The sequence below is a fragment of the Marmota monax genome, unplaced genomic scaffold, assembly GCF_021218885.2.
Source record: "Marmota monax isolate L192 unplaced genomic scaffold, Marmota_monax_Labrador192_F-V1.1 WCK01_AAM20220418_F8-fsc00034, whole genome shotgun sequence".
In the NCBI taxonomy this organism is placed as follows: Eukaryota; Metazoa; Chordata; class Mammalia; order Rodentia; family Sciuridae; genus Marmota; species Marmota monax.
Window position 1 is genome coordinate 2245562 of NW_026693934.1, and position 23990 is coordinate 2269551.

Below are 23990 nucleotides of genomic sequence, written 5' to 3' on the forward strand. Positions count from 1 at the left end.
TGAAAGGAGTAATTGCCATATAAAATTTTGAGAAAAGTGACTATTGCTAGTAGATGATTTTTATGAGGAAAGAAAAACCTGTTTTGCTGATTCACTATTCACTGGATACTGTTTATTTAGCAGTTGTTTAATTGTTCACATAAATTGGAGACATTCAGCTCTGTTTAAAACAAGGGAGCCAATGTGCTGTTTAATGAACTGAAGCAGTTATACGATCACACTCAAAGGCCCTGTAGTGATTTCTTGCAGGGTCTCCAAGGGAGAATCTGGATGAATGTTTAGTGTTAGCACATTGAGCTCAAACTCAAGCTAGTTAAGGCTTCATCTTTTTTGATATGTAATTGATTACTAAGTGTTATCAGGTCTTCCTCTTAGGGTTTTGTATTGCTTCAAAGATATTGATTTGCCATGTGTCAGTTCTAGCATGAAGAGGATGCATGGTGGCAGATGTTACGAGGTAAAATCAGCACTGCAAAACAGAAAGGCAGATCATTGTACCATATGCTATTTGGACCTGTGATGTTGGCATCCTTCCCGCTGTGCTCCAACCGGCCAAGCTACCCAGACAGTGAAGCTGTGCCAAGTGGCAAAACTAGCAGGACTTTACCAAGGAGAGGTAGCAGCTGTCATGTGGCCAGTCCACTTGATCCCAGAGGATAGCCCACCAAAGGGAAACAAACAGGTGGTGATAGACTTAATAACAGATTAAAGGAAGGATTTCTCAGCTATAGGTACTTAGCTGATCATTAGAAGAGTGAGCTTTATGTTAGCAATGCACAGTATTGAAAATGTTTGTATTCATGCCTTTGTAGGACAACGTAGGGTCACAGTGTAAGTGTTCTGACATCAAGGCAAAGCACGTGGGATTTAGTTAGAATTTGCTGAAAATAGACAATACAATTGCAAGTTAGGATTTGCTGAAAATAGACAAAATAAATCCTCCAAGTACAACTGATATTTAGCTGGTATATGTGGTATGACCAAAGTGTTTCATACAATATGCAACACTTTTATCATGATTCTCAACAGCTGCTACCCAGTACCCTGATGGGACCCCTCAAATAATCTCATGCTCCTTCAGACACAAGTGGGTAGAGCAAAAGACTACCCTGGCATCCCTCAACCTACTTGCCTGTCAGCCAACCTATCATGACGCTCATTTGCCATCTCCTGTCCCCATCTCCCTCTCCCTCCTCATAATATTTCTGGACACCTGGAACTGGTGATGTTCCTACAGCAAGAGTTTATTGGATCATTGGTTGCTGGCCAAGATTCCCCTTAAGTTGCCTTCCTATGGTTGGAGATAGAATCTGTACCCTGCACAGTGTATCTCATCTCTTATTAAGCATTTGGATGTCATCCATTTCCCCCAATAATATTCAGTTGTCTAATTCTCAAAGAAGAAAGAAAATACAGTCAGGGATAAATAATTAAAGTTTGAAAATCTCTCTCTCTCTCTCTCTCTCTCTCTCTCTCTCTCTCTCTCTCTCTCCCCCTCCCTCTCTCCCTCCCTCTCTCCCTCCCTCCCTCTCTCCCTCTCTCCCTCCTTCCAATTATAGCACACTATAATATAGTAATAAAGAAACCAGGCTTTAAAGGCATGAAATCTGAACTCAAATAATACTATTACTTTGCAACCTTGGAGAAGGTATTTAACCTCTACAGTCTTCAATTTTCTCTTCTATACAATAGCAATTAAATACCTAACTCATAATGTTCTTGTGTGGATTTAATAAGATAATGGACATTATGTGCTTACCACAGAGCCTGGAACATAGGAAGTACTTAATACACAGCAATTATATAATTAATATAATGCTACTGTTACATAATGCAATAAGGAACAGTTCGTTTTCTTTAAAAGTACATCATAAAATCATTTTCAGAGTTAATGTTGTTTTGAATGACATAAAAATTAAATTCTGAAGAACATCTTTCATCAACATTTCACATATGGTCTGAAATATACAATATGAATATTCTACCACTGATTCATTATTGTTATATTTAAGAATGTTTGCATCATTCTATGGCTTTCAAATTGGACTTTTTAGCATTTTATCTTCCTCTGAAGTATAAATTGACATACATAAAAATCACTGTTTCTTACACCATGGTTGTTCCATCCCTCTTAATGAAATACTATTTATATGCTAATCAGATCTCTCAAACAATTATGTATTTGTTTTCACAAACAGCATAGCATTCCTTTTTAAAATATGATGGAGTGATACAAGGCATATATTTATTTCTTCTTCTTTCCTTTCATTTTTTTTCTTATCCACTCAACTCAAGAAAATATCAGGTTTACTTTTCCCAAATAGAATAATGAATAAGCAGGTCCAAATAAATAATTTTTACTGTGATAAGTATGCCATTGGAATCTGAAAAGATCTTTGTACCTGTTATTTACATATACCAGAGTGAATCCAGGCCATTTGAACATGGGTCATACATCCAACATCTCTTTTAAGTCATTAAGAGAGTTTCTTAATGTAACTTATATAGTTAAGTATATATAGTTAAATGCTATCTTGAATGAGAACTGTAAAATAAAAAACTTGTTCTCCAGTATTTTAGGAGTTGATTTCCTCCAGTGTAAATTACACTGAAGAGATAATTTGACCAAAAAAAAAAAAATGATGCTGCTTCTGGATACTCAACATAGTCCTCATTTTTTCTTTTCTGAGAATAAGAATGTACTAATATTGTGTCTACTAGTTTGGTTTCTTAGCCTTCAACTCTTGGCTTTTTTGCTTATTTTTTTAACTGAATCATGCTTTTCTGAGACTTTGATAATGATTTATATATTGAATATTACTTGGACTATTATCACTTGGCCAACATACCACGGAGATACTTCCTTCACTGATTACCTGACATTATCCAACCCTTAGATTTTTAGGCCTTTACTGGAGAACTGTGTGTGTCTTTTATTATCTTAGCTTACAGAGGAAGAGACTGGGAAAATAATCCTTTCCAGACTTTTTTCTTTTAAATCACTCTTAAGAATAGCCAGTAGCAATGTTCTGTGTGACAGCATTTGACTCAGAAGCAATCTCTAACATATTTAGAGGAGTCAAAGAACAACTCTCAGCTATCTGAAACGTGGACCAGCTAGTTGGCTGTTCCTACTCAATGTCCTTTTTTAGCACTAAGAACCGTTTTCTCTAAGAATTGTATGAGACTCTCTGACTTGGGCCATCTTTTCCTGTTGGCACTAGCCCTTCAACATGTTTCCTAATAGAGAGCATCTCTGCTTCTAATTGGGCAGGGTTTCCACACTGGCTTGAACTTCAAAACTGCAATTGGAGCTGTTTTCTGATTAAACTACAGTAACCCCAAAGAAGAGGAAAAAGCATTGGCATTTGAGATGAAACACTTAACTTCTATTCAGTATTTCAGAAGAAAGAAACTCCCAAATGAAATAGATCATCTTCTGCTTATGTAACGATATCCTCTGCAAATTGGGTAAATCTTTGCTCACATAGAGCTTTAGGTTATGACTGGAACATGTGTTTTGCCTCTTGAGGTCTTGGTAAGATTTTTAAAAATTGAAGAGAGAAGAACATCTTATAAAAAATATTCATTGATTAAATATGTGTGGATTATTTAAAGAGTCAGATACTTGAGGGTCAACTTTACAAATTGGCAAAACTGCTAACCAATAAATGTGATATGAGTACCAATCAGTGAATTTCCTTCTCTCAAACAAAATATTTCACTTATTTTCAGAGAGGGCCTATAATGGGGATGTTCATAATAAATTCATTGTTTCTATAAGAATCCTATGTAATGCAAATACAGTGCCTGTGAGAGAGAGAATCTAGATTTTTAAGTTGGCAAGCAGAGAGCAGGAGTCAAAGTGATTTAAAAAAAAAAATACATGTGCCTTTTAACCAAGGTTGACAGAGGTGAAAGGAGATGAAAAGGAATTCCTTGAGTTTTTAACAAAGTAGGTGTGGGAAGGTGGCAGGTGATAATCCAGCAATCCAGGATCATGTAAAGAATGCATGGAAGGGAAAGAGGAGTACTGAAATCACTAAATAAGCACTGATTTTTAATTATCCAAGCTGAGTCTCCTCTTTTAGCACCAAGTTTCATGAAAGCAATGTAGCAATGACAATCCTTCATAGAACAATGACTTAATTTACTTTATTTTTAATCTATGTGCCCTTATTTTGGAAGGTCAGAAAGCAAGGCAGACCATAGACCTGAGACATTTCTTATTTTTAAGGGTATAATTAAGGGCAATATTTTGGCTATGTCTGTACACTATATTTTATTTGCCAATTTTGTCTGTATTCTAACTGTTTATACTTTCAGTGAAGGAGAATGTTATGGCTTATCCTATATTTGTTAGATTCAGATGCCAACAGTCAATTAAACTGATAAAATCACTTGATATATTCTCAAGTTAGTAGACGCACACTCAAATAAACAAATACACACAAATATAAGACGCTCAATATAATGGTGCTTTCTGATGTGCTCTAGAAGTCTTCAGTAAAAAATCTTATTTAGCTATTTATTTATTTGTAATAATAGTACATACAATAGTTATTCTGATCATAGCAAAATTACTCTAATATGGCACAATCTTCCTTAGGTGAACAGTCATGCTTTCTATATATTAAATACATAAATAAAGCACTGTATGTTAGATGCAGGGAATATTCCTACACTGAGATTTCTAAAGAATGAGAACTAAAGAGAAAGGATTTTTAGATCCTGGAACAAGTTATCAAGGCTGCAAAATCTTCTTCCCCAAGGCTCTGAAAAATAGGACAGATGTCACAGATGGCTTAAGGGTAGTGCAGCTGGCCAAAATCAATCACCTTTACATCTATCTCTTCCAGTTCTTGAATCTTCACAACATCCATTTGAAATATGTAAACACAAAATCTATTTTACACGGAAATTGTTTCATTTGAGTGAGTTACTATTACATTGGGTACACATGAATCTTTAGCTCATTCATATTCCTGTACCCTCAAGTATAATAACATAGATTAATCTAACAAACGATATGAATTAATATTGTTTTATTTAGAAGTTAAAGCACATAAATCCAATTTTAATTTTATTTCAAACTGTAAATTTCTTTTACTTTTTTCCACTTGAATTAAAATATCAGTTTGTTGAGAAAAGTAGCTTACATGCAAAAGTAAATTGTGGGGGGTTTGAAGAATGTACTCAGGGGTACAGCATTCACCTAGCAAGTTTGAGGCTTTAGGTTTGATCCCCAGCACCTCAATAAACAAACAAACAGTTTTAAAAATGAAGACCAGGATCTCATGAAATAGCCAAGTGCAATAGTACGTGCCAGTAATCCCAGTGGCTTTGGAGGCTGAGACAGGAGGATTACTAGTTCAAAGCAACTTAGGCCCTAAGTAACTCAGTGAGACCCTGTCTTTCCCAAGATACATGAAATAAATAATTCCGCTCACACACTTTATGAATTTTCTAAGTGGCCTAGATTGCAGTAATTATTTTGATGTCATATTCATGGTAATTAAGATAGCTGTTATAATGCTGCACTTCCATAGACTTGGTTGAATAGGAATTAGTTTTCTCCTTTAAATACTAACGATCTTTGTGTGTTATATGTCCAAAAACTCTATACTTTTGTGAAAGCATTCCTAAAAGGAAAAAAAAAATCATTTCAATAGAAAAGATTAAGCACTTACAATCAGGTTAATGGTTCTCCAGAAATCTTAACATATAGCTTAGTTATAATAACACTGAACACTTGTATTGAAACAATTCTACAAAGTTAATTTTAAGACACTTGTCATAAATTCTTAGAAACATAGGATCTTTAATAAGGAAAATTTTCCACAGGATTAAACTTTCAAAAGCTAAACATTGTAAAGTAGGCTTGTCAATAGAAATAGTCCTTATACTTCTCAGTATATCTCAGTCAGTACTAGACCTTACTAAAAACAGTTTCAAATAATTTCTCAAAGTATAATCAAAGTAAAATTTTCTAAGGGAATGGATAGGTATAATCAGATGAAGACCAAAACTGCATTTTAAATTTCTGAATCTTGAAAATATTTTATATTTTTTATGATAGCTTCACTTAACAATTTTTCACTTGACTTTGTGTGAACCAGTAACCAATATGTTCTCTTTGCCACATTAGAGGACCCAATATTGTAAAGTAGAAGAGAAAAAATAAACAAAAGGTCCTGAGCCTTGGAAAGTATATGCAAGCCCGCATATTTGATATAGTTCATAAACTATACAGAGATTATACATGCCATAAAATAGTTAAAATATGACAATATCCATGCAAATTAATAGAGCAAAGTCAGGACAATGAACTCCAATTTACATAGTGTACCCCAACTGTGATTTCATTTTCTCCTTATGAAAATCTTATGAGGTAGACAGTATTAGGATTTTCATTTTCAATGTGAAAAACAAGTTTCCGTGAGGTTAAGTACTTTATTCAAGTTTATAAAACTAAGTAGAGGATAAAAATTCAGACCAACACTTTGTTCTTCTGATCTCTCATGCTTTGTACTATTTTACATTGTGTTTCATAAAGAAAACTTCAAGAAAAGTCTACGGTTTGAATTTGACTTTGCAGGAGTGTTTTGGATGAAGAACAGAGAAGATTTACCTTCCAAATGCTATACTGCATAAAGAAAAATCCAGAAGTGAGAATAAATGGGTATATTTTAGGAAGGTGAAAGATGACCCTGAGTGAAGTAGGATATAAATACTGAAAATTAGTTGCAAATAATGATAATCAAATTTAAATTAGGTGATGCAATCAGGCAATAGAATTTCATTTTGTTTTGGCCAGCAATGAATAACCATCGTAAATTTTGACAGCAATCATGGGGGAAAGTGGTAAATAGAACTTGGTCTCAGAATGCATTGTTGATAGGAAAAGGTAGGTTCTAGTGTGTAAGAGAGAAGGAGAAATTAGTAACAGTTAAAATGTACTGTCCATTCATTCAAAAACTGTATATCAGGCACATATTGCATGTTAGGCTGTGTTCTAGGTGCATGTAATATGGAGATGAAAATAATCACTGATGTTATATATCATAGTCTAACATCAAAGAAAAATACTTACAAATAATAATCATGGACAAATTTACAATAGGCTGCCCAGTTTGGGGAACTTAGTAAAAATTAGTAGGAACAGTAATGACAGTATAATGTTGAAGATGATTATGTGTTTCCCAGGCAGATGACAGATGGAAGTTTATGAAGGAGAGTGTATGAAATGCATCCAGGTGTATGCAAGGAATTCTGTAAACAATAACATCAACAATAACAATGTGTAGGACTAGACTATGAGGAGCATGGGAAAGAAGATTTGTGTATGTTGCAAAGATAGAGGAAGTCTGGTCATTTTTTTGAAAGGCTTTGTGTCCCTCTGAATTCATTGTCGGCACAACTACAGAGAACTTGGAGGGAACAAGCTCAGCAGAATGTTGGAGGCAGAGTGAGGAGGGCTCTGGGATGCAGCAGATGCAGTTGTATTTTGAAGAAGCTAAGCAGTGAATTTTTAGAGTAAGAAAAAAGTAATGCTTCTTAAGGGGAAGTTCAATCAACAAAAATGACTTTATTCTTATATATAGGTTATGAAAATTGAATGTCACTGCGGGCAGAGGACTTAAAACCATTGGAAAGGTATAAATGGAAAATACAACCAAGAGGTTATTCTTGACAAGACAAGACCCAGACTGTAGGATATGATGACAGTGTAAGGTGGGGTTAACTTTGACACAAAAGGAGTGATGCTATTTCTGCTAAGATGTAATGATATGACAAGTGCAGATATTTAACTGTATTTGCCACTATGGTGGGGAAAAAAATCACCATTTTTCCAAGAAATGCACTATGTCAATTACTATTATTCAGAAAATATATTTGGGGAGACTATGTATTTTCTTACCTCTTATTACTGAACAGAACAAAATATTTTTATACTTAAAATATGATTTAAACATTCAAAAGGATACAGATGAATCCCATTATCCTTGACTTATCCTAGAAGGCTTGTATGTAGAAATATAGCTATTTCAACTAATTGGGTAATGGATATAAATAATTTAAAGTGTAAACACTATTCTCATGTGTAGATACGATTTAAGTCCCACTAATGATGAAGGGTTTTTTTTAATCATTATATTGTAAATTGTCATATTGCTTATCAAATTGTCATAATGATGTGAAATTAGATTTAGGCACTGGCAGTGTTACTGAATGTGCATTTCTGGAAGCTGAGCTGATACCCCAACTAGGAGTATTCTACCTTTTAAATCTGTGAAATGTGTTTGTATGATTTTTGAAATCCTTCATTTCCTACTTTGTCACCCCTAACCCCTACAAGAGGTCCCCCCAAATCCTCATGATTCAACAACTAAAGAAGAAATTCCAGGTTTGTCAGGGATTTCCCCAGCCTTGTTCCTTGTGAAGTTCAGTAAATGATCTTCACTTGTACAATGTTCTGAGGCTGTCGCAGTCTTCATAGGAGAATAATGTTCTGCAGCGTTGGCATGATTTCAGAAATTTATTTAGCCTCTATCATCACATGTTTCTGTTTGACACACAGACGAATAGAAGAATTGATTAGACTGGCTTTTCTGTCCATTGAGAGGGTAGGATAAAAGAGCCACATGGGTTTGATACTCCTTCACTGTACCTATGATCATTGGCAATCAATGATGGGTTATCCCTCAAAGCAACAGTACTACTCATGTTGTCTGGTTCTAGAAGGATTTGGGTTGAGGAAGGCATTGGTACTTATCAGATTGAGCTCTCTCTCTCTATCCCCACTTTATAGAAATAACAACAATAATATTGGTTTTAGTAATTTTCCAGTTGAAATATACTAGCCCTGGTCAAAGGGTGTGAGATATTGATTCCTTCAATTGTGAGGTTAACTTCCAAGTTTTGTGGCAACTTGTACAAATAATCTCCATATATTGCAGCGTGCCTGGCAAATTTTATCATTGTATTACTGTACTTTCATATAAACAATTGGGAAGGACTAGTTAAGATGCAGTCCATGAAGCCACGGTCTAGCTGTTGTGTGGGTTACTTAGAAGTAATACAAACCAAGACAAAAATAAGTCAGAGATGGGGAAGACTATACTTTAGTTAGTCTATATTGAAACCACAGGTTTCTTTAGTTCTCTCAAGCTCTCTTCTCTCTTTATCCTATATATGACTCCTGGGAATAATCTAATAGTTCTATATATTGCATATGAGCAATCCAAATATTTTACTGTTTTGTCAACATTTATAGGTAACCGAGTCTTTCTTCTGATCCCCAGGTGTGTATTTCACTTCTGTTACCATTGTCATCTTTGTTAGTTACCTCACAGACTTAAAAATGGAAAGGAATATTTTCATTTGAGCTAACACATGTCACTTAGAAAAAAAACAAGCTTTCTGTCTATAAGAACTTCTAAGTCATTTTTGCTTTCTTGCTAAAATTTCTAAAATTCCCCAAGTTTTTGAAGTATTTTTTCTGTAGGTTATTGTTGGAATTTTGAAGGGATCTAAATATAACCTGCGTAAACACCACTTTGATAATCATACAAGGATGCATGTTTTAATTTTTTTTAAAGAATCGGCTATTTAATTTTAACAGAAGCTACTTTATAACCATTGACACTGGCAGTTTACAGCTTTTTAATTTGATTTCTAAATGATGTTGATCTTACAAATATAAGTCTAAATAATTGGAAACTCAGTGAAAAGAATGTTTCATTTGCCTTTATTACTGTAATTTGAATTCAAGTGTGGGTATTTATACTTTAATTATATAGAAATATATGTATATATACATATACATAAAAAATGTAATTTTTAGAAATATTGATACTCAACATACCACACCTTATTACATTAAAATGAGTTATACATTTGTGGTGACAAGTTTTTGGCAAAATGAATAGCTTTATATAGCAGTTATTATATAAATATACATGAAAAATTACAGAGAAATCTGTTAGTGATAATACTTTACCTAATGAAGTGTCATCATAAATTTTTTATATCCAGCAAAATAAAAGGGTTGGAGAAGTCTGTTTTATCATTAAACAATATCACTTATACCATAAATTCATATTTATATGATGTTTCAAAAATATATTTTACTTTTGGTAACTACAGGCTTTTGTTTTTGTTTTGCTTATGTGTAATTTTTCTTCAAAACTGTCTTTGGCAATTCTCATAATTGTGCATATGCTATAATGTGTTATATTGACTTTTTAAAATTATTATTATTTTGCCTGAACTAAATCGTGAAAGTAAAACATATAGTTTTTGAGATGTTTTACCCTTTAGGGTCTTACAGCTGAATAGAAAGGTTTGAGTACTTATCAAAAGGCAACATTCCTAGAATGTTCTTTAAAACTGTGAAAACAGCAAACACTTATTTAGTGCTTGTCAGGCAAGCTAAAGGCTTTTAAGACAACTTTAACCAAAACCTTGTGAAGTAAAAACATGGTAGACACCTTGCCTAAGGTATTTCTAAATAGGGTTGTCAGAATTTGGACCCAGGAAACTCTCTCCGGTCTATGAGCCATTCTGGTATACTTCCATCTTTTAACATAAATAACATGGAATGCTACACTGAGTCTGAATCTCACAGCACTCAATGCTTTATAATCAAAAGCTCCAGCCATTTGCAATAAAGTACCTATAAAACTGGCTCAACTGATAGTCCCATTTTAGAAATGAGAATACTGTTTATTACGGAATCAAATAAATTGATGTCCCTTTGCATTGTAGAGCATGATTAAAACCCAAATGTATTTTGCTATGGAATTAGGTATTTGCAATAATCAATTTAACATTGATACATGATTGTGATGATGTCAGTATTACTACACTCTGGATTTGGAAGAGCTGAAAAGACTGAGAATCACATTAGGAACTGGAGAGTTCCTATTGAGCATATGGCTAGGTGTTGAAAATTAGAAAGTGGAAACTCAAATAGACAAGATACAATTTAGATGTTTGGTAAAGACCTAGATTTCATGAACTGTAAGAACCATGCTCTTTTTTAAAAGCTTATCTGTAATTAAGGGAGTCAGTGTACACAATAGTTACTGCCAACAGGTAGACTTAATAAATATGCCCTGTTCATCATCAACTCTTCAGCAAATTCTAGTGCATTATACTGATATAGAAAAAGTTTTTTTTTAAATAAAGAATTACATATCAAGAAGTTTATAAGTAGATATTCTTCATTTTCCAAAGATTAGCTACATATAAAGTAAATTTCATTTCGATACAACTTCAATTAATTTCTACTATACGTTGAATATACCTCTCAGAATGCTTGGGAACCAAAGTGTTTCAGATTTGGGAGAATTTTGGATTTGGGAATATTTGCATAGACTTTACTAATTGAATACCAACATTTCACATATTGGAACATTTACATTTTGAATTTTTGTTTTAGGTATGTTTGAACTATAAATCTTTTTTATTCATGTCACTTGAATTCTAATAAGAATCCTGCCAAGAAATTTCTGTTATCTATATTTTGTACTTGAGGAAATGGAGATTCAAGGGGTTTAAGTACTTTGTTCAATTTAGGGGTAAGGGAGAAAACCAACACTTGGATTTTAAATCTATGCTTTTTTCCATTCCTTAAAAGCATATTTATATTTTTAATGTATTATAAAAAAATGTACAGTATCTCATTTCCTATGCAACTTTTTAAAATTAGATTTTTATTCACACAGGCTAATTTAGATGTTTCTGAGAATAAGAGCAGCACTTTAGTAGTATTTTCTGTAGTTTTGTAAATTAGTACTAATAATTCATTTTTATATTTCTTTTAGGTCCTGAGGAAGTAGAAATCAAGTGCCCCTTGAATCACATTGCTTGCCGTAGTGCCAATGAATGTGTTCATTTATCCCAACTATGCAATGGTGTCCTGGATTGCTCAGATGGTTATGACGAAGGAATACACTGCCGTGGTAAGTCTGCTTGTTGGAACAATACAACTGAAATATTAAATTTTGCATAGTAATGAAAGTTCAAAGGGAACCTGTAATCTACCTTTTCTTTCAACCATAACTACATCTATGATTGAGAAAGCATAAATTTCATTGCCAGTCACTCAATATGCATTTCAAAGATGTAATTATTGTGTGCTATTAAAGAACATAGCCAAAACACACATATTTGGACTTTGAAGTTAGGCCCTTAAACAATTATGTACTTCATATAAAGAAGAAGTCTTTGTCACAGTACACTGATAGAACAGTGTTACAAATTCGTTTCTCTGAACCTTTGCTTAAACAAAGAGTATTTGAAGGCACAATTCTGGTACAAAATATGTAGAGATGTATCCTTGGAAAACATGTGCCTGAATACCATTCCCAAGATAATTTACTAACTTTCTGGCAATTTTCTGTCTTTTTAAAAATCGACATCTAAATTCTGCAGTGGTAAGATTTACCTGTGTATTGATGAGTGAGAAATAATTAAAATCCAAAAGTTCAAAAAATACTTGTAACTGGTACATTCTAATAAAAGTGGGATGGACCAGGGAAAATGGAACATGAGACCCAGAAGTATGAGTGAGCATGGGAAAACATCAAGGATCAAGGTAAGGACCCAGAAATAATACAGGATTAAAGGATCACTCAAGTGAGTCAGACTGCAAGATGGGACAAATGAAGAAACTAAACCAGAACTCTCAATTGCAGTTCTAAGACTGAATGGAATACAAATGTCATCGAAAGGCAAGGTGGCAGTAGTAATCTGTCCCACATTTGGGGATCAGAAATAGAGGAAGTTGTAAGAATCTGGGCATCCATATCTGATCTCTGGACAGATTCACAAGCTAATTGTGGTTATGTGGGGAAAGGTCCTAGGCACCAAAGGTGCAGTTTTTCAGGAGGATCTTTATTTCTATATGTTTAAAGTGGTCAAAATCAACAACTACTGTTTAAAACTTTGTATAATGAACGATGTGCAGGCCAAACAAAACATAGATGGCCCCTGTCAGAGCATGCAAGCAGTTTCTCAGCTCAGGGCTAAAGTAAACTATATTTGAGACCAGAGACAAAGTGCTATATTGGGAAAAGAGCAGCAAATCTCAGATTATTTGAAGAAACCGGGATGTTTAAATACCAAAGAAATCAACAGAGTTCCTACATCTTTCCCTTCTTTCCAAAGTGATGTTAAAATGCTGGTTCTGGGGACAGATTCCCACTGGGAAGCTCCTGGTCTTCATCAGGTCACTTCTTTACCCATTCGCTTCTTACCCTTGAACTGTGAAAAGATCACGTGCTATTTATAAGTAAAGAGTTAACAGGTTCTTAGTTTCAGTTATGAGTAAATGTGTAATAAGAACAAGATTTTGTTTTTATTTAAAGACTTTGTGACATGCATTCTTTTTAATAATTGCATATTAAAAAGAATTTAACAAAATACAGAATTACAAATTAATAGGATTTTAAGAGTTTAATTTTCTTTTCAGAAATTAATTATATTTTATAGAACTTAATTCTATCCCTTTAGATATAATTCAAGCTGCTTATTGCATTCATTGAAAGTTTGTCAGATAAATATGTGTGACTAAGCTTTTAAAACAAATCTTCACATTGCCAAAAGTACTTTCTCAGAGATTATTATACAAATTTGAATATCTTAAACATATTTCAGTGCTATGAATCATATGAAAATATATCTGAGTTTTCTGATAAAACTCAGTTTGTGATCTCATAGATGAGGGTATATGCTTATAATAAAACAGGAGATTCAAATAAAAACAAAGAATTTGAACAAAAATAAAACACTGTTGTATTTTTCTTGATCCTTGAGAAGATCAGCATATACTTCAGATTGAGCCAGATTTAGAGTATATAGTTTTTTATACTCTATTCTGTGTTCCTGTTCTAATTATTTTTCTAGCTGTTCAAAATTGTATTTTTTTTTTATCACAGGGCAACCTTTTTTCTATATTAACTTGCTACTGCATTAATTATACTACTTTGGTATTTTATATATTTCTGGATTTCACCAAAGAAAGAGTTTTGAAAGTCCTAAGTAACTATGCAGTTTTACCTATGGTGGTCTTAGAAATGACAAATATATTTGGATCTTTACTTGCTATTTACATAACTAAAGTACTTTTCACTTAATTTTCTGTCCTTTGTACACTATTTAGAATGATAGGAATAAGGTAACTGAAAATATATAATTATTCCAGAATCAGAAGTTTAACCAAATATTTCTGCATGGAGCAAAGAAATTCAGAACTATGTTTACTTGCTTGGCCTGGTAGAGTACCTCCAACACATAGACAAAAATAAAATCTTTTCAGCAACATTAGACTTGCCATATACATGTAGTTTGTATTTAAATAAGAAATGATTAATTGTAGGGAAAATTACATTGTGAAATTGAAGTCTACTTTCCTTCCTTAAACCTGCCTCTTAATTTTTGATCACACTTGATGAAAACAATGCTTCCCGAATAATTAATTTGATATTAGCCCTGTCAAGTTTTTAAGGAATTTTCTCATCTACTATAGATACACAACAAGGAAAGAAATTAGATTAATTTCAAAATTGTGTTACTTTGCATAAAAATTCGGTCTAAATCATTTCTTTTTTACATTGTTACCTTTTTGTTGCTTTCTAAATGCATATTCTAATTTAAATAATTATACATGCAGCTTATGCTTCAGAAATAGATATCTTTCTTTTTTTCCAGTAAGAGATCCAAAGTACATTTGATGGTATATTTGAATTCCTTATGAAAATTAATAAGGAGAAAAGTTTAACATTTTAGAGGTTATATTCAGGTCTTGGGAGTGATTTTATATCAACTGAATTATTTTCTGAATGTTTCCTAGAAAATCAATTTCTTTCTAGTGAAAATAATGAAAATATATCTATTATTAATGATTTTCCATAACATCGATATTTTAATCTCCATAATTTATTTCATTTGAAGAAAGAAAAATGGAATTTTGTATACGAGTATAGCAATATATAAATATGTGCTTGTAAAACTTTTACAATAAGAACTTGCAAAATCACTACATTGCATTTTCAAAAATTTCATCTCTTCCTACACAATATTTCAAAGTAGTAATATTATCACTCTATCTAAATCGCATGAGAATAAAGCAATATTCTATAAAATACATGGTCTCTCAATACAGGGTATTTCCACAGAAATCTTTTCGGTCATTCAAAGTCTGCTAGAAGAAGTGAGCAAAATCAATAATAGAGACCAGATCCACTAAGATGTATCAAAACGATATTTTAAAATTTGACATTTGTAAGATAATTCATTAATTTAATATTCAGAAGGACATAAAGGAAGAAGAGCCTCTTTTTACGAAGAACCACAGTTAAATTACATTTGCAGTGCCAAATGGTGATATATGCAAATGTTCAAAGTGATCACCATCTTTGGGAAATTCCTGCTATTACTCCATTGAAACAATATGGAAACTCCTTATATCACTGCATAAAATAATTCTAACTTCTGTGTCACTAGAAAAAGTATTTGAAATCTGTATGATTATTTTTTAAAAATTTTTTATTGTTGGTTGTTCAAAACATTACATAGTTCTTGATATATCATATTTCACACTTTGATTCAAGTGGATTCTGCAATTTGTATACGTGGTAAAAATGGGAGTTCATAACCCACTGTGTGATTATTTTTAAACAAAAAGTCCCAATGTCCTTTTAGATCTAAGAACATAAAGGTTGTGCAGAGTTTACTATAACTAATTTGGCAAACTAGGAAAAGTTTACCCCAAAATACCCAAATGTGCACATAAATTCACACTTATTTCTTCTGATTCTTTTTTTTTTTCTGTTTTGAACCGGTTCCTATGTAACTCAGTGTCTCTAATATGCATAATTGATATTTTTGATTAGTAATCTAAAGATAATAAAATTCTTACATATTATCTAACTCCTTGAAATTATGCATATGAATTTTTAAAATTATTTTCAATTATTTTACTTGCTATTTGCATTACTTTTCAAATATGTACCCGCTTCACTTTTCCCCATTCATCTAAAATCTTGTCAGTAATTCTATTATATTTATTTTAGATGCCAAGTTTATAATATTTAATGCCGCAGTCCGGCTGCAGCAACATAACTGGCGGGCGACGAACAACTTGTGTAGATTGATATAGCAGGAGTGTTGTAGGACAACAGAGATATATATACATTACACACAGCTTATCTTAATTAACATAAACTAGATACAGCAGTCAACCAATAAGGAATCTCCACACTTAATGGCTCGCTGGCGTTACTTCATAAACCACTCCCTCTGGCAAAATGCCAGGCGCCATCCAGACTTGTTTACAGACTCTAACAATTTGAAATTTGTATAACTGTTTCTTTTTTATTTTTAACCTATTAAACTAAAGTACTATGGTAAACTGCTAAAAACCCTTGGGAGTAATTTGTAAATTAGAGATTTTCTCAAAATGGAAGAAGGTTAAATGGCAGCCTTTATTATCTATAATGACTCACCATGGGAAAAATCTGTAACCTTTTAAACTTCTTGCTTAAGTCCTATATGTATTTCAATTTTTCTAAAACGGAATTAACCTAAAAGCTAACTTGGAGCTCAGATATTCAGGACTCTGTTTTTTGTCTACAGAAGTAAAAATTTTATCTTTTACTATTATTTTATTATTCATTCTATACTGATTTCCAAGTGGTACAGATTAGCTTGCACCTACTAGAATGAATAGTAAGAAAAGACAGACAAATGGATGAGGGAAGCATGGGAGGAAAGGAAGTTGGAGAAACTGGTGAAGACAAATTTGTAGTAGTCGATTGTTTTATTTTTACTTTATTGTATCAGTGGATCTTGTCCTTTTCCCATTTTAAGAGTTCCATTGAAAAATACTGTTAATCCCTTTCTAAATTAAAATCATGTTACAGAGGGGAATCTCAGCATGCAGAATCCCTAAACAAAACCATGGAGAAAGGTACACTGAGACCAATCCTGTAGGCATGCATTTGAAGTTCTGTGAAACTTAAGCACTGGAAAACAGCTTCATTAGGGCATTATCAAGTTACTTGAGATATTAATAAGCCTAAAGACAAAAACATAAAGAAGGGGAGTTAGCCAGGAAGATCTGGGTTTGTGTGCTCAGACCACTTGTGATTAGCAAAACTCCTGCATCTTAAGAGTAGATTCTGCTGCATTTAATTTTTACTATAATCGTTAATCTATATTAGGTGTACAAATGACTGGGTTTCACTGTGATATTTCTATACATGTGATATAGTGCTTCAATTGTATCCTCCCTCCCTCCCTCTTATCCTAGGTTCTCTTCCTCTTTCTGGTCCCCTTCCATATCCCTAGAAGTCACTATGATTTTCAGGGAATCATTTTTTCTTTTTTCTTTCTTTTTTTATTTTTTTGAAGCAAAGGGCATGTTTAACTCTTCTTTATAGATGTTAATACTCCATTGTGTGTGTTTGTGTGCCTGTGTTTGTATGCCATATTTTATTTATCCATTTATCTGTTGATGAGCACATAAGATGATTCCATAGCTTGCCTATTTTGAGTAGTGCTATAATAAACCTGGGGTATGCACCTGCCCTCTCTTGTAGGCTGACATCATTTCCTTAGGGTATATAACCAAGGGTGGGATTGATGGATCAGATGGTAATCTGTAAGTTTTGAGGACTTGCATATTGTTTTCCATAGTGGCTGTAAAAATTTACATTTCCACCAACCATGTAAAAAGGTTCCTTTTCCCTCTACAACTTCACCAGCATTTCTTTTTCTTTTTCTTTCTTTTCTTTTCTTTTTTTTTTTTTTTTGTTTGTTTTTGGTAATAACCACTCTGACTGGAGTGAGATGCAACCTTAAGGTAGTTTTGATTTGCATTTCCCTGATAGCTAGAGATGTTGAGAGTTTTTCTTTCTTTTTATTTTATTTTATTATTTTTTTATTGGTTGTTCAAAACATTACAAAGCTCTTGACATATCATCTTTCATACATTTGATTCAAGTGGGTTATGAACTCCCTTTTTTACCCCAAATACAGATTGCAGAATCACATCGGTTACACATCCACGTTTTTACATAATGCCATATTAGTGACTGTTGTATTCTGCTACCTTTCCTATCCCCTACTATCCCCCCTCCCCTCCCCTCCCATCTTCCCTCTCTACCCCATCTGCTTTAATTCAATTCTCTCCCTTGTTTTTTTTTTCCCCTTTTCCCTCACAACCTCTTATATGTAGTTTTGTATAACAATGAGGGTCTCCTTCCATTTCCATGCAATTTCCCTACTATCTCCCTTTCCCTCCCACCTCTTGTCTCTGTTTAATGTTAATCTTTTCCTCATGCTCTTCCTCCCTGCTCTGTTCTTAGTTGCTCTCCTTATATCAAAGAAGACATTTGGAATTTGTTTTTTAGGGATTGGCTGGCTTCACTTAGCATAATCTGCTCTAATGCCATCCATTTCACTGCAAAGTCCATGATTTTGTCATTTTTAGTGCTTCGTAATACTCCATTGTGTATAAATGCCACATTCTTTTTATCCATTCATCTATTGAAGGGCAATCAATCAACAAGTACATGAAAAAATGCTCACCATCTCTAGCAGTGAGAGAAATGCAAATCAAAACCACCCTAAGATACCATCTCACTCCAGAAAGATTGGCAGCCATTATGAAGTCAAACAACAACAAGTGCTGGCAAGGATGTGGGGAAAAGGGTATACTTGTACATTGCTGGTGGGACTGCAAATTGGTGAGGCCAATTTGGAAAGCAGTATGGAGATTCCTGGGAAAGCTGGGAATGGAACCACCATTTGACCCAGCTATCGCCCTTCTTGGACTATTCCCTGAAGACCTTAAAAGAGCATACTATAGGGATACTGCCACATGGATGTTCATAGCAGCACAATTCACAATAGCTAGACTGTGGAACCAACCTAGATGTTGAGAGTTTTTTCATGTTTGTTTGCCATTTTGTACATTATCTTTTGGGAATTGTCTGTTCACATCCTGTGCCCATTTATTGATTAGATTACTCATTCTTTTCTTGTTAAATTTTTTTGAGTTCTTTATAATTCTGGCTATTATTCTCTGTCAGATAAACTGCTGGCAAAGTTTTTTGTCCATTCCCTGTGATGCTTCTTTCCTCATGTGATTGTTTCCTATGTTGTGCAGAAGCTTTTTAATATGATATAGTGTCATATATTAATTCTTCCTTTTTTCCTGAAGTTTTTAGAAACCTTTACAGGAAATCAGTGCCTGTGCCAATATCTAGTAGTTTCAAACTTTCAGGTTTTTACATTAAGGTGTTCAATTGATTTTGAGTTAATTTTTGTTCAGTGTAGGAGATAGGGACTAGATCAAATTTTCTATGTGCAAATGTGCAGTCTTTATAACACTATTCTTTGAATTGGCTCTGTTTTCTTCAAAAGTATGTTTTGGCACCTGAATTGCAAATCAGTTTGCTCTAGATGCCTGAGTTTATTTCTGGCTCCTCTGTTCTATTTCACTGCTCTGCATGTCTCCTTTTATTCCTGTTTTATTTTATTTGTGTTGATTTGTGCTAAGATGATCAGTGAGGCTCAAATCTATCGCAGGTGTAAGCATGTCCTCTTGCAAAGATTAATTTAAATAATTGTGTTAGGTAAAGGCTAGATCCTTAACACTGATTGATTTCAAGGTCAAGTTTAATGCTTCTCAGAAGCAAAACAACAATTCCTAGGAAGAATGAATGGTCTACAAGTGTTTCTTTAAAAAAAAACATAATGTTAGTTAACATAATATTTGTACTTTATGGGGTATAATATAATTTGATAGATATTAATAATATGTAATTATCAAATGAGAGTGATATTATTTACAGTGACAAATGATATCTACAGCCTACATGAAATTATGATTGTGTCCTTATTAAAGACTCTTATAAGTATATATGAACGTTTGTGTCTGCATATACATGTATATATATGTGTGTGTGCGTGTATGTACACATTCATTTTACTGCATCTTAGTTCTAATTATAAAATGAGGAACACTCTTTGCACAGATATATGACTTCTTAACAATGATTCATCAGGTGTAATAATTGCTTAACTAATACTGCTGAAGAATTTTAGAATTCAAGTTTTAACTGTCTGTTTACATGTGCTGACTTATGGAAACAGATAACTAGCTAAGTGTACGCCTCTGGGGAAAAAATATAATTTGATAGATATTGTAGATGAATGTTCAGAGAATAAAATAGTTTTTTTGTTGATTGGAAAGGAAACCTTCTGTGGAAGATTTATACATTTGGTTAAGTTAATATTATACTAAATTTCTGTTCTTAGGCCCCAAACAAATCTGTTTTATAAGAAAAGCTATGGAAACCAAAAAAAGTAAATATTCAAAAAATCGTGTATAAACCAATAGATAGCTTAAAATATTCTAAACCAGAAGCCTTTTAAGAAGAGAGGAGGTTTTTCTTCATTAAAACTTCATTTCATATTCTCTATCTCTCTTTAAACAGTATTTTCAAACTAAACTATTTTCATGTTTATATTTTTGATTCAGTATTCTCTGGGTTAGAATCCTGGTGCATCATGAACCTTTCATTGTTGCTGAATTGCACTCTATTTTCAGTTAGGTTTTATTTTTAAATAGATGCAAAGGGAAAAACAGGTCACTCCTATCCCAATAGAAATTCTATTGGTTCACTTAATATCTGTAGCAGTAGAACTAGAAATTTCTTTAATATAAAGCTTATTCTTTGGTGTGCTTATCTCCTGTGATGACTATTTTCCAAATGCACTATACTCTTAGAAAGTTTATGTAGGGCTGGGGTCCAGCTCAGTGGTAGAACACTTGCCTGGAGGGCCTGAGGCACCAGGTTTGATCCTCAGCACCACAGGAAGGCTTGTGTGAAATCACAAAAAAAAAAAAAAAATAGAAAACAAGGTTTTCCTTTCCATAGTAATCTGTCCATAGAGAAGAGAAATGCTAAATGTTCTACAACTTTTGAAATTGTTGGTTTATATGAATATTCATGAGCCATGGGAGTCATTATTTATCTGTATCTTTTCCTTACTCTTCTACAAATAATGTAGGAAATGATTAAGGGTATGTGGCAAAAATGAATTTTTAAAATATGCCAGTAGAAGCACAGTACAGTTTTCCCTTTATTCATTTAATTCATTAGTTTTGGTAAGTTTTTATGGAGCATTGACAATGTTCCAGACAATATTCTAAGTATTGAGGATATGGAAAGTCCTATTTTCTGCCTTCATGGAATTCACATGTTATAAGGGAGGCAGATAAAAATTGCTGAGGAAGAATAAAATGAGGAAGATCTAATTTTGCTTGCTGAATACAGGAAGATTTCCCAAGAGACCTGATTGTTGATTTGCATCTTACTCTAAGAGTTGAGTAGACAAATGAATAAAGGAAGAACATTAAAAAATAGAGAACTACATACACAAAGGCACAAATGCATGAGAAAGCAGTGTATGCTCAAGAGAGTTGTGAGTTCCTTGATAAGAACGAAGCATAGGATGCTGAGTAGAGATAGATGAGTTTGGCTAAAAAAAAATTGTTGTAACAGACATAGAGGAATTATATTAGAAAAAGGATGCATGCAGTATAACCTACTTAAAATGCATTGCATAAAACTGTAAAGAACAAGAAAGTGAAAAATGATACTAGGATATATTCTCAGTAGTATTATAGGGGTGTTGTATGATAGTGTTTAAATATTAAGCATATGAAAGCTAGAATTATTGCACTTTTGTAGTAGGCTCGGTAGTTTATTAATATGTACATTATTATAACCATGAAGCATTGGGGTAAACAGTCACGCAAATCAATGTGTATCAGGGGTTGTTCTTAAATATGTCACTTGGGTGTAGTACCCTTAAGTGAAAGTCAAAGTGGATACCATGGTGGGTCATGTTAAATGAATTCCTTTTCATATAAACATTAGTAATTTGGAAGGTATATTTACTATATGCAACCAGAATTTCATAGTTAGCAAGCCAGTGAAATGCTACCTAGTTGGATAATGCCTAAGTTTTGCTCTCTTGTTTCTTAACTTTGGAAAATATATGATTCTTCAGTATTATTCAAAAGTATGAATTATAACAATCTATCACTCAGCTCTCTACTCAACCTCAAATGTGAGGCTAAATCCTCTATGATTCATTATTTGGTTTTTGACACAAAAAGTCTGATATTAAGAAAAAAATCAAGGAAATAAAGTAAGTAGCTGATGTTGAATGGTATCCTCAGGAGTCACAGAGAAAATCAGTTTGAGAGCAAAGTTTAAACACTGTGACCTTGAATTTTCATCCACTAGTTTTGACTAGAGGGCCTTAACATATCAGCTCAGAGAAGTGCATAAAATTGTTATGCTTCAGCATCCTTCCTGACCTGTTCTCAAAGCAGCAAGAGGGCTCGTAGAAAATCAACTGAAAGACATTTTTGAACTAACTATATATTCCCTGTCAGTTTTATTAATTGATTGAACAGAAGAAAATGTGCTGAGTGAACAACAAGCTGAACGACTGTATAACCAGCTTGCATAATTCAATGTCTCAATCTGACTGTTAGCTCTGTCCCCTTGAGAAAAATTAGTGCTTTCATTTGGTGGGGGATATAGAAGGGGAAGGAAATTTATTTTAACTCTTTGAACTCAAGCTCCCCTTGTAACAATAGGAAGTTTAAAAATGTACCTTTAGGAATTCAGCTTTCATAATGGGATGTGGAAGGATCCTATTCAATGGAGAAAGTTTACATTTTGCCTAAATAGCAACATAATACTGTTCTGATGAGAAATAACTCATAGATATTTGGAGGAATTGAGGTTTGTTGAAACAAAATCTGGAATTCTAGAAAAATCTTAAAGATTCCATATAGGTCATTCTCAAGAGTTCTTTCTCTTTTTCCTTTTAAATATATTTTTTTAATTCTTTTTCATTTCATGCATTAGTATTACTCATAATACTGGGATCTCTTTTGATGTATTTTCAACCAGTTCAACTAGTGTTTTCAATGCTGGATTCTAATCTTATCAAAATTGGAGAAAAAAAAATTACTTCTGCTTTCTTTTCTCTAATTCATTGCTATCATTTATATAATTAATCCTATTCCACTGTATCACATGTATATTAAAGTCATCTGCTGTAGTCTGAATGTGTGCCACCCCAAGATTTGTTTTCAAATTAATTACCAAGAAGATAGTATGAGGAGGCAGGGCATTTGGGAGATGATTATTGTCAAAAAGGCAGAACCCTCATTCCTAGAATTAGTGTCTTATACAGTGGGACCAATGCCTAATAAAATGGGATTCTTTTCCCCTTTCTACTGTGTGAGGGTATAGCATAAGTCCTAGTTCTATGAACCAAGAAGTAGAACAGTCACTAAATATTGTCTGCCACTACTGGATTTTGATCATCCCAGCCCATAGAATTGTGAGAAATAAATTTTATTGTTTAAGCTACTGAGCCTCTGCTATTTTTTTTTTTTCCTAGCAGCTTGAACAAGTTAGGATGCCATCACAATAGACTATCTCAATATACTGAGTGGTGCTCAGAAAAATATAATGACTGTGATACTGGTAACTACTGTGCTCATCATAGTAGGTCCCTTCAGAGTCAAATCAAACAGTGATTTCTTTTCCACTCCTGTGGAGATAGAGACATATGTGTATGTATTTTAAATTTCCCCAGATTTTCTAAATATACTTGCATATTTGAGTGGAGACACTCTTCATTAAAGATTAATCTTTTGAGAAAAAAAATTAAACCTCTTAGATTTATCTGTATTAACTGAAAATTTGTATTCTATCTTCCCATTATGCTTGTGCTTAAGAAAAAGCATGGTAGGAAATGACTGACCTCTCCCTGCCACAGGAATTGTAAGAGGAGTCCAGACAACTCCTGTGGTCGTGGAAACCAAACGTTGCCAACTAAAGTGAGATCATTCTGTTCACTGAGCTTCTTAGGATTAGGTC

The 23990-nt window shown here is 33.3% G+C and overlaps 1 protein-coding gene across 1 annotated transcript in view; it reads left to right on the forward strand.

The window, feature by feature from the left end:
* The window catches only part of Lrp1b (LDL receptor related protein 1B), a 1856415-nt gene that overhangs the window by 600249 nt on the left and 1232176 nt on the right, over positions 1-23990 (forward strand). The window contains exon 3 of the mRNA XM_058585368.1: positions 11832-11969. Coding sequence (XP_058441351.1) covers positions 11832-11969 — 138 coding nt within the window. The remainder of the gene's footprint in view (positions 1-11831; positions 11970-23990) is intronic.